This window comes from Bos mutus, chromosome 25 (genome assembly GCF_027580195.1).
Source record: "Bos mutus isolate GX-2022 chromosome 25, NWIPB_WYAK_1.1, whole genome shotgun sequence".
Lineage (NCBI taxonomy): Eukaryota > Metazoa > Chordata > Mammalia > Artiodactyla > Bovidae > Bos > Bos mutus.
In genome coordinates, this window is record NC_091641.1 from 41,449,233 (window position 1) to 41,464,537 (window position 15,305).

General features: G+C 67.1%; 1 protein-coding gene across 11 annotated transcripts; it reads right to left on the minus strand.

Moving 5' to 3' along the window:
* Positions 1-122: 122 nt before the first annotated feature.
* Positions 123-15,172, minus strand: WDR90 (WD repeat domain 90). Of its 11 annotated transcripts, XM_070362971.1 has the most exons (43): positions 14,395-15,172; positions 14,109-14,200; positions 13,808-13,984; positions 13,614-13,722; positions 13,254-13,415; positions 12,880-12,994; positions 12,737-12,804; positions 12,291-12,394; positions 11,991-12,209; positions 11,778-11,840; positions 11,473-11,541; positions 10,742-10,852; positions 10,529-10,674; positions 10,403-10,460; positions 9,894-10,012; positions 9,670-9,813; positions 9,453-9,583; positions 9,267-9,383; positions 8,745-8,980; positions 8,429-8,568; positions 8,193-8,323; positions 7,721-7,851; positions 7,287-7,448; positions 6,968-7,096; positions 6,729-6,883; positions 6,596-6,636; positions 6,293-6,421; positions 6,002-6,169; positions 5,609-5,706; positions 4,987-5,089; positions 4,686-4,807; positions 4,419-4,578; positions 4,135-4,325; positions 3,887-4,055; positions 3,646-3,757; positions 3,330-3,501; positions 1,998-2,120; positions 1,644-1,818; positions 1,400-1,530; positions 1,151-1,294; positions 965-1,084; positions 770-854; positions 123-510 (listed from the first exon to the last, which is right to left on the minus strand). In XM_070362971.1, the coding sequence occupies exons 1-43, from the start codon at positions 14,693-14,695 to the stop codon at positions 353-355; spliced, it is 5,790 nt and encodes a 1,929-aa protein (XP_070219072.1). In that variant the 5' UTR covers positions 14,696-15,172; the 3' UTR covers positions 123-352. The 11 variants fall into 11 exon arrangements, with proteins under 11 accessions (XP_070219072.1, XP_070219071.1, XP_070219073.1 ...); XM_070362970.1 differs by having other exon boundaries at positions 965-1,294; positions 13,614-13,680; XM_070362972.1 differs by having other exon boundaries at positions 965-1,294; positions 6,729-6,802.
* Between the last annotated feature and the right edge of the window lie 133 nt (positions 15,173-15,305).

Sequence of the window (15,305 nt, forward strand, 5' to 3'; positions counted from 1 at the left end):
GCGGCGCCCCCGTGTGGGCGCGCCGAGCACTGCGGGCGCGTGCGGTCCTGGCCCAGAGCAGGACTGGGGCTGGGGGTAAGCTGAGCTTTGGCAGTAGTCTGCAGTGACAAGGAGACGATGTCTCACCGCTACACGCACATTTATTTGAACTGTACAAGGCAAAAACAAAACCCCAAGGGAGAAGAGCTCCGAGTACTTCACACACGTTCAAGGTCCTGATGCTTCACACATGCTCCCAAGGTGCCGGTGCGGAGAGCCCACCGGGCCGACGGAACCAGCACAAGGCCCGGGGCGGACCCAGCTTCTCAGTCAAGCCTCTGCCCAGGCCAGGGGCCCAGCTGAGTGGCAGGGCTCAGCGGCCTGTGACTTCCCACACCAAGATCTCGCTGTGGGCCGCCGTGAAGAGCAGCTGGGCTGACGGGGCGAACCTGCACAGCTGCACAGAGTCGTCATGGCCCGCGAAGTCCTGTACGGCCCCCGATGCGCAGTCCAGCAGCCGTACCATGCGCTCTGCAGGCAGACAGCAGGGGCTGGGCCAGGGCGGGGGCGGGGGGCCTGCTGCCCCCTGGCCCTCTCTCCAGATGGAGCTGGTGCCTCGCTGGGGAACCTGGCGCCCCACCCCCTCACAGACCCTGTCTGTGAGCCCCAGGAGTGGTATCCTCAGTCCACTTTCAGGGACAAGAAACCTGGGGCCCAATGGTGAAGAGTATGGCTCTGTGAGGGAACACAGCAGTGCCCAGCCGGCCCGACTCGAGTCACCAGCACTCACCAGAGAAGCCAATGGCCACAAGGTGGGCCCCAGGGCACAGACTCATGGACACAGCAAAGAAAGGCAGCGGGATCTTCTCCACCACCTGCGGGGAGCAAGCATGAGGCTCTAGGGGAGGGGCCCCTGGCTCTGAGACCTGTCCCTCCCCAGCCCTGGGTCCCTCAGGCTCCCAGGACCACGGCGAGGTACACGTGCCTGCTTCTGGCGGAGGCTGTAGAAGACCACCTCAGGGTACACGCCGAGACCTGCACACACCAGCACCGCCGGGTCCCAGGGGCAGAAGGCAGCGAGCGAGGGTGGCAAGCAGCCGGGAACCTGTGGGGGCACAGTGCAGGGTGGGAGCCGGGGGCACTGCGCCCACGGGGCCGCCGGGACTCTTACCTCTGTGAGGCCGGGTGCTGGGAAGCTCAACCAATCCACGAGCTCACAGTGGTCCCGCAGCCAGTCAGAGGCCCACACGCTGACTCGCTGGTCCCCGCTGGCGGCCAGCCACAGGTCCGTGCCCTCTGCCCCGAAGTCTCCACACTGGGGGAACAAGGGCTGGTGGTGCTGCCTGCCCTGTTCTCCCACCCCGTCCTGCCAGCACCCCAGCCTGTGCGAGCCCCGCCCAGGAAGGACCAACCATGTCACCTCCTTCCTCGTGCTCTGCAGAGTGCAGATGGGGGCGCCGCGATGGTCACTCAGCACCCGGAAGGTCATCCCTGTGCGCAGGCGGCTCACGGCCACGAGCCCGTCCTTGTCTCCAGAGATGATGGTCTGACCTGGGCCAGGCAGACCCCCTGCTGTCACTTGTGCGCCCGGCCTTCAGCCCAAAGGCGCGACCTGGGCCAGGCAGAGCCACAGAGCCATGCCACCCCCGGGAGCCCAGCCTCACCGTCAGCAGAGAAGGCAAGGGCCCTGAGTGCAGCCGCGTGCGGGCACATCTTGAGCTCTACGGCCGAGCGCGCTATGCTGAAGACCCGCAGAGTCCCGTCGCTGTAGCCCGCTGCCACGTGCTCCTCTTCTGGGCGTCCGCACGACGGGGGGCTCCAAGCCAGGCAGAGGCAGCTCTGGGGACCACCAGCGGAAATCGTCAGGACCCCCGGAGGGGCGGGGCCCGGGCCCAGCCAGACACCAAGGCCGGAGGAAGGCCGTGGGGCCTGCAAGAGGCCAGGCCAGCGGGGACCTGGCCCGGGCTCGACCCGGATATACCCCCAGCCCCGGGCGTGCCCCCAGCCCCGCTGAGTACCTGGCTGAGCACCTGGAACTGGATCAGCAGCTCCGTGCTAGCCACGCACCACACCCTCACGCTCCCGTCATCACTGCACGTGGCGCAGTGGGACTCGTTGGGGCTGAAGGCCACGTCGTTCACCTGTGAGGAGCCACCAGCCTGCCTGAGGCCCACGGCCAAGGAGGAACACAGCCTAGCCATGTGGCTCTGGAGAGCATCCGCCTCCCCCTGGAGTCTGCCAGGCCCCAGCCCTGCCACGTGACACAAACTCACTGTCCCAACCTCCAGAGGTCCCCCACGAGGCCTGGGTGAAGGCCCCTCCCCAGGTCCCCCATGAGGCCTGGGTGAAGGCCCCTCCCCAGGTCCCCCACGAGGCCTGGGTGAAGGCCCCTCCCGAGGTCCCCCCACGAGGCCTGGGTGAAGGCTCCCTCCCAAGGAAGGTCCCCCATGAGGCCTGGGTGAAGACCCTCTCCCGAGTTCCCCCATGAAGCCTGGGTGAAATGTGAAGCCCACCAGTCAGTTGAACTTTACCGTCCACTTGCTGGGACGTGACAAAAAGAACCGTTCTGACAAAACCCAGAACATAGGACTCCTGGGGACCACAGACTGAACTAAAGGATGTGCTGTTAACCAGGCCTCATGGGGGGGGGGGGTGCGGTGCGCAGTGGGGGGTGGCTTGAGATCGTCAGGTGTGTGCAAAGAAAGATTACGCAGAATCAGGATCTCTGGTATAAGAAAAGTGAGATGAAGACCATGCACCAATGATGTGTGGACAAAAGCCAAGTCTTGAATTGGAATAAAAAGCTAAAAATCGAGCCCTGCCTGGGTGAGAAGTGCTGAGCCCTCTGGCCCTCAAACCGGGACCTCTAAGCCCAGTTCCCATTGGAGGGGCACAGAACTGGGGCAGGCAGGCCGGGGTCAGGCAGAGCCACAGAGGGAGGGCCTGGAGCACGTGTGCCCCTCGGGAGGCGGGACCAAAGTCAGCACCAGCTCTGGGGGACTCGGTACAAACAAGGCCACTGCCACCGCCACCAGACACGGGCACTGCTGGAGAGACACAGTGCTCCCCAGGGAGTCAACGCTGACTGGCTGGCCCTGCCTAGACCCCGGCCCGGCCTCCAGACCCAGGGGATCCTAGAGGGGCACACCCAGCCCCGCTGGTGGGGGATCCCAGCAAGGACGACCAGCTTTCTCCAAGTAATCTACAAGAAAAGGGGTTGGACAAGCAGGGTCGCGAAGGCCATGGGGCCTGGGGCTGCTGCGGGGACACCTAGCGGACACCGCACCCACGGGCAAGGGGGAAGGAGCGAGGAGGCTTCCCACCTGTGTGAGCAGTGGCCCGGCACTCACCTTGCTCCGATGGCCACTGATGAGGCGAGTGCTGGTGCCCTCGGCCCAGCTGACGTACCAGAGCGTGCCCGCTGTGGTGCCCACCACGCCCATGTCCATGCTGTCGTGGAAGACCGCACTCACGACGGCCCCGTCGAGGGTCAGCTCACGCTCCAGAAACACGGAACTGGACCTGGAGAGCAGGGATCACAGGGCAGCGGCGGGAGGCCAGGGCGCCAGGGGGATAAGCCCATGGCCCTGACTTGCCCGAGCACACCCCTGGGGGGCGGGTCCAGCCGGCTGGAGCGCTAGCTCCGGACACAGCACGCACGCTCACCTGGCCCCCGAGCCCCTGCACCACAGCTCCGACACGGCCCCCACAGCCCACAGGCGCAGCCGCCGTGTGTTGCTGCCGCTGACCAGCCAGGTACCTGAGCACAGCAGCACTCCTGGGGAATGGGAGCTGGCATGAGCCGCGTCCCCAGAGGCCTGGGGCTCCAGAGGGCATCGCACCGCCCCGGCACTGTGACTCCCAGGGGAACGGTGCCCCAAGGGCCGTGGGCTCGTCAAATACCCACCGATCTCGCCATCGTCCGCCTCCCAGGCCAGGAAGCAGCGGCCGGCACGTGTGTCCCACACGGACACCTGGCCCTCGCTGGAGCCGCAGTACAGCAAGGGCGGGGCCCCGTAGCAGAGCGAGCTCAGCTCGAAGCCCCCCGCCTCCTCGGGGACTGGCTCCCGGTTGGCCTGGTGGGAGAACAGCAGGGGTCAGCCACGCCCGGGGCGCCCCACCCCGTCCTCCAAGGCCACCTCCCAGCCCCGGCACCTGGAGGCTGACGTCACCCGCCTGCCCCCACAGCAGCTGCAGGGTGAGGACACCCCGGCCCACGCAGGCCAGCTCGCTGGCGTGCCAAGGGCTGAAGGCCATGCTGTGCACCGGCTCTGGGAGGCGCGTGGAGGACAGGAGCTCACAGGTGGCCGTGCTCCATAGGGCCAGGGTGCCGTCGCCACAGTCCCCTGGGGAGACGCAAAGGGCCCGTGTCAGCAGCCCAGGGGTCCCAGGACTGGCAGGGGCTCAGAGACCACCATCCTCCACCCCCGTCCACTGACCCAGTGTGACAAGGAGCCTGTCGTCTGGTGAGAAAGCCAGCGCCTGGACTGCAGAGTCGTGGTGAGAGAGGAGCTGCCGGCAGGAGCCCCGGGGCACGTCCCAGAGACGGATCTGGCAGCGGGAGGCAGTGCCGCTTCCGCCAGAGGCTGAGACCAGGACCTGGCGGTGAGGAGCACGCTCAGCACGGAGGGTGCAGTCCACGGGCCCGCTCGGGTTGCAGGGGCACCTCAGCTCCAGGCCTGTACAGGGGGCCACAGGGCGGGCACCTGGGCATCGTGGCTGAGGGCCAGCGTGGAGATCTCCTCTGGGTGGCCGAGCCAGTGCTGCTGGGCGCCTGAGTGCAGGTCCTCCACCACCACCAGGCAGCCGCACGTGTAGGCGAAGAAGCCTGTGGGCAGACAGAGCCCGGTGGGTCAGCACACCATGGCACGCTTCCCCGCAGGCCCAGCCACAGGGGCTCACACCCGTGCCCCACCCCGCCACCCACGGAGAAAGGCGGGGGGGGGGGCAGGGGGCCCAGAGGAGCATCAGGACAGGCCCCCCGCAGCCCCTGGGCCGTGGCCACACCCGTGTCTGGGCTCCAGACCAGGTTGGTGCGCCCGTTCCCGTTGTAGCCCACGACGGCCTTCAGACGCAACCACTCGTCACCAGCAGGTGGCAGGGAGAGGCCCTGTGGGGAAGCGACCAGGACGTGGGTCCCCACCTTAGACTCTGCCCTCAGGCCAGGCCTGGATGGAGCCCGCAGGTGTGGCTCCAGGGGTGAGGTGGCAGAGGGCAGGAGTTTGGGAGGACGGGAGAGAAGAGAGGCCAGGCAGGGGCTCCTGGGAAAAGCCTGGGGTGCGGGGAGACCTGGGCAGGGCAGGGAGGAGCCTGGAGGAGGCCTTGGTTGGGGGAGGCGGGAGGGAGCCGCACGGTGACGGGGGGGGGGGACGGGGGGGGGCGCGCGCACAGGACACTCCCGGTCCCACTGGCACGGAAACGAGCCTTAACCAGCCCGCTGGGGACACGGACCGGGCTTGAGATGGAGGGTGACCAGCAGCCTCTAGCCCAGGGAAATGCCCCAGGGACACGCCAGGAACCACTGCTGACAATGGGGGAGCCCCTCGGACACCACAGGCTGCATTGCCTGAGCTCGGCCTCCACAGCATCCGTCAGTGGCCAGGACCAGGAGGACCCCCGCCCCGCCCACCTGGGCCAGTGAGGAGGCCTTGTAGCGCGCAGTGAAGTGCCTGTAGGAGTCCGGGCGAGCGAGGGTCCGGGCCCTGGCTCCCACTGTGCTGCAGGCGCCTGTCGGGCAGGGTGAGAGGCTGTGGACCTCTGGGACCACACAGCGACCTCCCCGCTGTCGCCCTGCCCTGGCTGGTCAGACGCTTGGAATCAGAGGGCACTGGCGGGCCACACTGCCCTGCCCGCCTGGCTTGACCGGGGCCTCAGGGTATCTGCCCTGCAGGTGACCCCCCCTTGTCTGCCGGGGCAGCTGGCTTTGTCCTTAGACCACCTAGAGCCCACGAGGTACAGGCACCTGGGCCCGAGCCCAGTTACGAGGGACCCCATCCCACGCTGCTGCCCTGCCCCTGCTTACGGGGCCAGCCACAGGGGTGGGGACGCCTGCCAAGGTCCCAGGGGCCTCCTGTCACCCCACAGGCCCCATCGTCAGCCCGGCCAGCCTCCTTCTGCACCAGCACGGACGGGCCTGAGGCCTGATGGAGATCCTCGGGGCCATGGCTCTCGTCTGACGGGAAGACGGCACCTGGGGAGGTTGGGGAGACAGCAGGGGTGGGGAGCAGGCGCTCTGAGCCCCCAGCCCGCCCCCAGGCCAGGAGCAGCGGAGCACGTAGGGGGAGCCTCCCCCTCCCAGGACCCCCACCCTCACCGTCAAAGCCCTCAGGGGGCTCAGCACAGAGGCCCGGCTCGGGCGGGAGTGCCGGGGGTGACACGGACACCTGCCGGGGGGGCGCTCTGGCCCCGGACGCCACGCCGTCCAGCTCTCCTGCACCCGGGCCTGTGGATGGAGGAGCCAGGCTGTGCTCAGAGACGAGGAGTGGGGGCACAGAGCAGGAGGCATGCCAGCCCCCCTCTCCCAACCAGCTCTGGCCTGGGGCCCCAGCCAGCATTAGCGTGTGCCTCCCACACCAGGGGTCACCGCAGGGCCTGCCAGCGTGGTGGGGCCACTCACCTGCTTCACAGGTCAGGGGGGGCCTGGGAGCACCCTGGACACTGCAGAGGCGACAGGAGAGGCTGTCAGCGTGTGCTGGGGGTGGCGGGTGCCCAGAGAGGCCTGGCAGGTTCAAGTGAAGGCAGACACCTACCTGCCTGGGGACCAGCTCTCACGGGGAACCAGAATGTCCCAGAGGAAGATGGCGTCTCCCACGCTGAGGAGCTGCTGCTGGTTGGGGATGAAGGCCACGGCCTGCACTGGCTCCGAGTGGCCAATGTACACCTGGGGTGGCAGTGTCGCCCAGACCTGAGGCACGGCCCTTGCGCACTGTCAGCCCGGGGCACCCAAGGCCGTCCTCCACCCTCCTGCCCACCCGCCTGGGACACACACCTGGCAGCTGAGGCCAGCCTGCGTTGCGTAGTCCCACAGCCTGACAGCCCGCTCGGCGGCTGTGAGCAGAAAGCGGCCATCCGCGCTGAGGGCCAGGGAGGCACAGGCCGCGGGGTGGCCACAGGACAGCTGCAGGAGAGTGCACTTGCTGTGAGGCAAGGTGGGCACACCCCGGACCGCCGGCCGGGGGAGCCCTCCCCAGCGCGCAGCCACTGGGGAGCAGCAGGCAGCCCAGGGCCGCCCCGCCGTGGGCGCCGGGAGCACCAAGGCCGGAGCCGGGAGGAGAGGGGCCAGGTCGCCAGCCATGGCCTGGGCTCACCTGCCGCACCACGCGGCCTGACCTGGCGTCCAGCACGGTGATCGTGTTGGAGGACGTGGACACCAGCAGGTGGCTGGGGGGTGAGGGGCCGAAGCAGAGGGCCACAGCCGAGTCCAGGCAGCTGCCAGCCAGGTCCAGGGCACTGACGTCAACCTTCAGAAGCTGTGGGAGAAGCAAGTATTGCCCCCACGAACTCCAGGCGGAGCTGGGGCCCCCAAGCAGAGGCCCAGGTCGTGGGCAGCCTCAGGCACTCTGCCCTGCCCAGCCACCCACAGCTCATGGGTCCTCTATGCCCCTAAGGGGCCCAGGGCCTGGGTCCTCTCTGCAACGAGTATGGCCTCCCGCCCACAGGAACAACCCAGCCACCAGGGTCAGGGGTGCCCATGGGGTCTGTCCACCCTCAGCACTCACGTGCAAGGCTCCGGCTGACTCACCTCATCCAGCGAGGCTGTGTCCACGACGCTCACCGTGTACTTGGAGGGACCCACGAAAGCCAGCAGGCGGCTGTCCCTGCTGACCACCATGATGCTGGAGCTTGGGCAGGCCTCCTGGCACACCACGTTAGCTGCCAGCACACAGGGGCGGGCAGTCAGCCGGGCAGGGCAGACCCCACGGCAACATGCACTGCCCGAGCGCCGGGGCTCTCCCAGTGACCACCCAGAGACTGCCTGGCTGGCCAGAGACACAGTGTCCATGGGGGCCTGGCCCTGCCCTCTGGTGCTCGGGCTGCAGGTGATCACCCCCTCCTGGCGCAGGGCGGGCGCACTCTGATCTCCCACTTGGGGAGTGCCGGGCAGTTCTAAGATCACACCTGGCCCGGGGGTCTATGAGTGAGGCTATGGAACACAGTGCCGTGGTCAGGGAGGTACTGGGAGATCCAAGCGGGGCTGGGCATGGGGGCCTGACCTGCTACTCGCAGGACGCGGCACCGGGGCGCACCGCTGTGGTACTGGGCCAGGGCGCCCCGGGAGCAGGCGCTGAACAGGAAGCGACCGTCAGGGCTGGCGGCCAGGCTGGTGATGGCTCCTTGGTGACACCTGCGCCACACGGAAAGGTGTGGGGACGCCCACAAGGTGTCCAGGGGCAGCAGAGGGCGGCGTCCACCGTGGGCATCTGTGGGGCAGGCCCGCCCGGGCACCCACCTGTGCTCCACCAGGGCCTCGGCGGACTCCAGGCTGAAGGAGCGGACGGCCCCGCTGCTGAAGCCGCAGAAGAAGGTCGGCTGCGTGGGGTGGAAGGCAACAGCACGCGGGGCCTCCTCGGGCGACATGAAGTCATACAGCTGTGGGGAGGGGCATGTCAGGGCAGACGGCGGGGCCCCGAGAGCCAGTCTCCCCAGAGGGCTTGAACCTCGGGCCCCAAACCCGGGCAGAACCCAGGGCCCACCCGCCGGGCCTCAGTATGGCCTGCGGCTTCCAGACCGCCCTCCCAGCCGGCGCCCCTCTGGCCACACCTCACCTGCTGCAGGGTCGCCAAGTCCCAGACGCGCACAGTGCGGTCCTGGGACACAGTGGCCAGCTGTCCCCGGCTGCGCTCGATGGCAAGGGCCAGCACTGGGGCGGTGTGGGAGCGCACCAGCATGCGATACTCCTGGGACGGGACGTCCAGGAAGCCCAGGTGACCCGAGGACGTGGTGGACAGCACACGCAGGCCGCCGGGGCTGACGCGGACAGAGGTGACTGGCCCCTCGTGCTCTGCAGGCATGGGGCTTGGTGACCGCCTGGGCCTGCAGTGGGGCGGGTCCCGCACCAGGGCCCACCCGTGCAGGCTGAACCAACCCCTAGCCCCTTGTCCAAGACAGCGAGAAGTGTGTTTTCCTGCAGCCTGGAGCCCCGTCTCCCTGTGAGCTAGGACCAGCACCGCCCCCGTGACTACCCACTCCCAGATTCAGGACACAGCCCCGTGGAGCCCCACGCTGTCCAGCCTGGGGACACGGCCCTCCTGTGCCCCCCCGGGGGCGAGGTGGTGTGCAGGCCCCACCTGCCTCCAGGAGGACGGAGGAGAAGTCCAGCGGCCAGAGGCGCAGGTAGCCATCCTCGGAGCCCACGGCGCACGCGGACCGGGAGACGCCGAGGCTGCTGATGGCGATGCCAGGGCCTGGGTAGGGGGAGCCGGGTCAGCCCCCAGCAGCAGGGCCCCTCCCCCTGCACAGCAAGGCCCACCTACCCGAACTGAAGGTCTGCTTCTGTGCGAGGGGGTCACGGGGGGTCTGCAAGGGCAGGAGGCGGCGAGCATGCCGCACGGCCATGCGCTGGTGGTCAATTTCCAGGATGTGGCCGCTGCGGCTGCACACGTAGCTGCCAGGGAGCGGTAGGTGAGGGCTGTGGTGGCGGGGGCGGGGCAACGGGCCTTCAGGGAAGGGGGTGGGGAGGGGGGTACTCACAGCGTGTGGCCATCCTGGGCTGGCCCAAAGGCCAGGTCGGTGAACTCCAGAGCGTGGTGCTCCCCCAGGTCCACAGCGCAGGAGCGCAGCACCCCACCTCGGAGCCGCCACAGCCGCACATTGCCCCGCCCACACGATGCCATCCTGCGAGGGTGGGAGGTGAGTGGGGCGAGGGGCGGGCTCACAATTCAGCGCCCCAGCACCCAGAGAGGGCAGGCAGTCACCTGGCTTCGTCGAAGAAGGCCACCCGGAACACCTGGACATCGGCGTCGCTGTGCGCCTGTGCAAGGATGATGGCCTCTCCGCCTCGCCCCAGCTGGGCCACGCCCCACACCAGCACCGTCTGCAACAAGCCTGCACTGAGTGCCCGCCCACCCACCCGGCATCTCCAAAAGAAGTCAGAGAAACCTCTACGTGCCCACCCAGGGCGTCCACAGACGTGTCTGCAGAGAGGAGCAGAAGACGCAACTGTAAGTGGAGGAGAGGCCCCGAGGGAACACCCAGCTTCACAGACACTGGCGTGAAAAAACATCCATCTCAGGCCTGCAGGACTCGCCAGCAAAGAGAGCAAGGCCAGTCACTTGAAAGGCAGCTCCGCCACAAAGGCGAAACAGGTGCCCTGTGGAGCGTGTGACTTGGGGGTGCCCGGCCAGGCTGGGGGAGGCCAACGGGGGTCCCTGCTGCCTGCCTGTACCCTTGGACGGCTACCCCACCTCCCCGCCGGCCCAGTTACCGTCCGCCCATGGCGGTCCTTGCCAACGCCGCAGAGCAGCTCCCCGCTGTTGGAGAAGCTGTGGACAGAGGCGACAGTAAGCGTCACAGGGGCTGGCCCCCACCCCCCCGGAGGCCCTTCACCCACCTGAGGGAGCAGATGGTGTGGACCGGGCTCCGGAACAGGGCCAGGCAGCTCCCCGTCTGGAAGTCCCAGAGACGCAGCATGCTGTGGGGCCGGGCCTGGGCCGAGGCCAGCAGCGAACCGCTCCCATCCAGTGCCAGAGCAGAGACCTGGGGGCAGGGAGTTAGGAAGGGTACAGGCCAGCAGACCAGGCTGCCCCGGGCCAGGGGTGCCCACCTTGTCTGTGTGGCCAAGGAAGAGACGCTGCTCCCGGGTTTCGACGTGCAGGACGACAACAACTGCGTGGCAAGGGTACACAACAGCAGCCCCATCCGGGGTCCACAGGGCCTGCGAGCAGGGGCCAGAGGCTGAGGTCACAGGCTAGTCAGCTTCACTCCCCGCCACACTTGAGCCCCCCGAAGCACAAGCACAGGAGTCACTGCGTTGCATAAGCCCAAAGGACAGAAAGCCTGGTTGTATGTGGGCACGGCAGGGCTCCCGCTAAGCAGGGAACTATAGGGTTAAACTAACAAAAGGCTGAGAGCCCACAAAGACTCAGAGCCCACATCCAGGACAGCCTGGTGAGCACACAGCCACCTCTCCCACGGCTGCCTCCACAGGGACCCTGTCTTGCCCACACCAAGCCCCCCTTGGCTGGATGACACGCATCCAAGACTTAAAGGATGAACAAGGGTCTCAGATCTCTCAAAGCTCGAGCATCTGGACTGGCACCACCCCGGCTGGTGCTCACAACAAAAAGGGCCGCCTGTGTCTGGACATCACAGTACCAAGGACGCACCAGGCATGTGCGGACGCGGGCGGGGCTGGGTGACCACAGCAGTGCGGGGACCCGGTGCCTAGGGGAGCTCAGAGACCCACAGCCAAGGCAGGGAAGTGCAGCATCTGCCCGCCGTCTGCTCGGTGTAGCTGACGCTTGTAAGACCCAACAAGAGCACAGGATCCCTCACCCATTTGGTGCTGTGACCCCCAAAGCCGATGACCCCCTTGAGCCTCAGGATCGGATCTGGGAGGAAGCTCTGAAACAGGCAGACGCACAATGAGATCCAGGTGGCAAGGTCCCTGTCGCAGCAGAGCTACCCCGCCCAGAGCCAGTTCCGGCCTCTCAAGAAAGCCATCCAGTCCTGAGCTCCGGCCAGCCACTCTGCGGCAGGAAGCCAGGACTGCAGTCACAATGCTGGATCCTCCAGGTGCCCCAGTCCTGCGGACCCCCCACAGACCACTGGGGCTGGGGGCAGGGCACCAGCTCTCTTACTCTTTGTTGAAAACGCTTCTTGCCCAAAGCCGCCTCCGGTAAGCTCTGCTTCCTGCCAGGAGACTGGATGGGAAGGGACCATCAGAGGGGACCACCCGCCCCTCGCCCATTCCCCGCAGGCAGTAGCCCGACAGCCCTCCATCCACTGCTCATCCACATGCAACCCCCTCGGGGGTGCAGTCCAGCCCCACCTTCCTCGGGAAAGGCCCTCACCTCATGCGGAGCTGCATCCTCTGGGGCCGCGGGCTCCACCGTCGGCTGACCGGCCGACACGTGAAGGCCGTCACCAGCTGCATGCTCGTCAGTGGCCTCCGCCCAGGCTGAGGGCTCCTGGATACAGCCACCAGGGCCAGCCACATGGGAGACCTCTGAGCGCTCACAGGACATGCTGACCTCCGGAAGGGGCCTGGGCATGGAGGGGGCCCAGCGGGACTGCAGGAGGACAAGTGCCCATGAGCACCACACCTTAGACCAGCACCCACAGCCCCACCTCCAAGGGCGCCGGGCACTCACGGCTGCGGGGTCATGCTTCTGGACCATGAGGGCCCTGCTGTCCCACGCAGGCTTGCTGCAGGCCACTGGGGAAGGGAGCAGCCGCGGCACGTGCCCCACTAAGACTGCAGCGGAGAAGAACCGACTGAGCAGAGTGCAGACAGGCACAAGGCACTGGGCAGGGGCGGCAGGGGGCCTGGCCTTGCCCCCTCTGCAGGAGAGGGGCCATGCCGACAGCGGCAGCCCACCTAGCAGGGGCCCCAACACCCATCCCAGCAGCAAAGTTTGAGGCCCCAAGCACTCAAGTCACAGCCTCCCGCTGCTCCGGAGCCTCACGGCCACCTCCCTGCGCCCTTACAGGCACCACACTGCTGGGGTCCCCAGATGCAGCATCAGGACCCCTCTCCTGCCGAGCGCCGTGGGCCCTGCAGACCTGAACCCCGGTCACCGCTGCCCCACGGGCCCACCTGCCTCAGGAGGGAAACCGCTCTTCTGTACCAGCTTGGAGGGCACATGCGAGCTGCCACTCGGAAACCTTGGTGGGGTAGAGGGAGAGTCAGCTTCCGGGATGGCCCTGCCCAACCTGTGCCTGGGACGGCAGAGCACTCACCGGATATGGACATAGCGGTCGTGCCAGCTCTCCCCCTTTGGCACTGGGAAAGCCATTTCTCGAGGCATGGGGGTGACAGGCAGTTTTGCACGCCGGGCTTCAGCAACAGTGACGGCTGCAGAGACCACAGTTGGTCCAGGTCCAGGGAACCGTCCAGGTCCCTCTCCCAGCCCAGGGGTCTCAACCAGGGGCCATCAGGGTCCCGCCTGGCCACCAGCCTAGCCACCACTCCCTCTGATGGCTGCCTTGGGAGCTGGGAGGCTCAAAGCTGGCACAGCATGGGCATTTCCACTGAGTGCCAGGGACGGAGCGGAGGGCAGCACACAGGGAGCAAACGCAGGTGGGCTGCAGGCTAACACAGCTGGGGTCCTCACCAGGATTGAAGCACAGGTCACTGGTGTAGAGGTTCCGGACCAGCATGCTGGCACACAGCCTGACGCCCTTCAGGTGACTGTAGCATCGGTGCAGATAGACCAGCAGGATGTCGTGCAGGTCAAGCTGCAGGCAGGTCCAGCGGGCACCAGGGGAGGCCACACCTGGCAGGTATGCAGGACTCGTGCCAAAGTCAGCACCTACCGTCTCACCAACCAAGCCACAGCACTGTGTCCTCGGCCTGTTCCCAGTCTCGCGGCCACAACCACGTGGCCCCCACCCAGACCTCCCCCTGAGCCTTCTGACCGGACGCCTCTCCCAGACCATCCCTGTGTCCCATTCATGCCTCATCTGCACGGTACCTTCCCTGGGTGTCCCAGCCTCACAAATGAAGGGGAACTGAAGCCACGTAGCTGTGGACTTGAACTCCTTGAAGAGATTGGAGAAAGACACTCGGATGACCTGGCTGTCCTGTGGGACACAGCATGGATATGAGGGGTCCAGGCTGCCGCAGGAGTGCAGGGCCCCGGGCGGCCCCCCTCTCCCAGCTCAGCACCTCAGTGGACACATCCAGGTGAATGACGAAATGCTTGGTGGGCAATGGCCGAAAGAGCACGTACAGATACCGTCCAGTCAGCCCCAGGGACTGGGTGCTGGTTTTGGGGAGCTGGATGTAGTTGCTCGCAGAGACAGAGCCCCGCACGCGGTACACGGTGCACTTGAGGGTCTTGTCCTGGAGAGAAAGACGTCTTACAGGCGTCCTGAAGCCCGGGGAGGCCGGGAGGGCTGCAAACAAGCGTCCATAGAGAAGAGAAAAGATGCCGCCGCTACCGCCGCCGGGCGCCCCGGCCACTCACCGTCACGGCGGCCACGTCGCCCTCCTTAGTGGAGCGCTTCCACTCGTCCACCTTGAAGTGTCTGAAGACGTTGAGGAACGGCTGCTGCCACACTGGGGGACAAGGGGACGTGAGGCGCCAGGCCCACCGCAGGTCCAGGGAGGGCCCGGCAGGGCCTGCGCTCTCCCCAGCGGTGACGGCCAGCGCGGCACGCAGACTGGGCCGCGAGCGAGTCTCAGCACCAACCCGTGCGCGGCGGCGCGGGCCCTTGGACCCCAAAACCCAGCCCCGGTCCGCGCGCCGCTACCTCTCGCCATGGCGCCGCAGCTCGCGCTTCCCGCCTCTGCCGACGCGCACCGCACGCAGGGCACGCAGCGCGTGCCTAGCAACAGAAGCCCGGCAACGGCGCCACTGACGCCGCACGGCCGCAGGTACGTCACCGCGCCTGACACGTGACTGCGGCACGGGGCGGGGCCTGGCGCGGGGATAGACCCCAGTTTCCCCCGCTGCCTTTCTTCCGGTAGCCCCGAGTTGCTGTCCGGCCACTTCCTCTTTACTGCTGTCTTGCCACGGGACAGGAGCCTCCGCCCCCGGGCCTCTGCGGCCATCCCCAAGCCGGGACCCCGTGGGCTTGCTCTAGCACCGCCGGCACCCCAGCTGTGGGGTCTGATCCGGAAGGTTCCTGATCTTGAGGCCCGTGTTCACGATGGGAGTGAGACGCAGCCCAGAAATCCTGACCGCACTTGGCGTGGGTGGTCCTCCCCTCCCCTGCTGCTGCCCAGCCCTCTGGAGGCTCTTATGTCAGCTGCAGGCCTCACAGGACCCTGAAGGCTCCCCGCCAGACCTGGGGGGTTCAGATACGACAGCAGGCATCCTGAAACCTGACCCCAATTCTGCGTGGCTGAGACCCCATCTCAGGGTCAGTTAAGTAACATCTCTGGGTCTTGAGAGCAGGTTTCGACACCTGACAATGATTACAGGGAGAGGAAGGGGGCGTGGGTGTCAGTGGGATCGGCTGGCATTTACAGACTTCTACGCAAAATGACCTGGCCCAGGACACAGGAAGGCAGCTAGGCAGGAGGCTAAGTGCCAGAGCTGGACAGAGCTTCAGCTGTGGGGAGACGAGACTACTGAGCAAGTCATGCCCGGCCTGGGGCCTGTACACAAGCGCACTTCCCCCGCTCACTCCCCACAGCCCACCGAGTCAGGGCCTCTCCA

What these genes read in the sequence shown, in the direction of transcription:
- WDR90 (XM_070362967.1), bottom strand. Translation starts at nt 14,695, where the DNA reads ATGGCCGCAGAGGCCCGGGGGCGGAGGCTCCTGTCCCGTGGCAAGACA. An exon ending in TGCAGGGGCTCGGGGGCCAG is followed by an intron (nt 3,502 to 3,645) that starts GTGAGCGTGCGT and finishes CCTGCTCTCCAG; the next exon opens with GTCCAGTTCCGTGTTTCTGG. An exon ending in TCAGTGGCCATCGGAGCAAG is followed by an intron (nt 2,121 to 3,329) that starts GTGAGTGCCGGG and finishes GGCTCCTCACAG; the next exon opens with GTGAACGACGTGGCCTTCAG.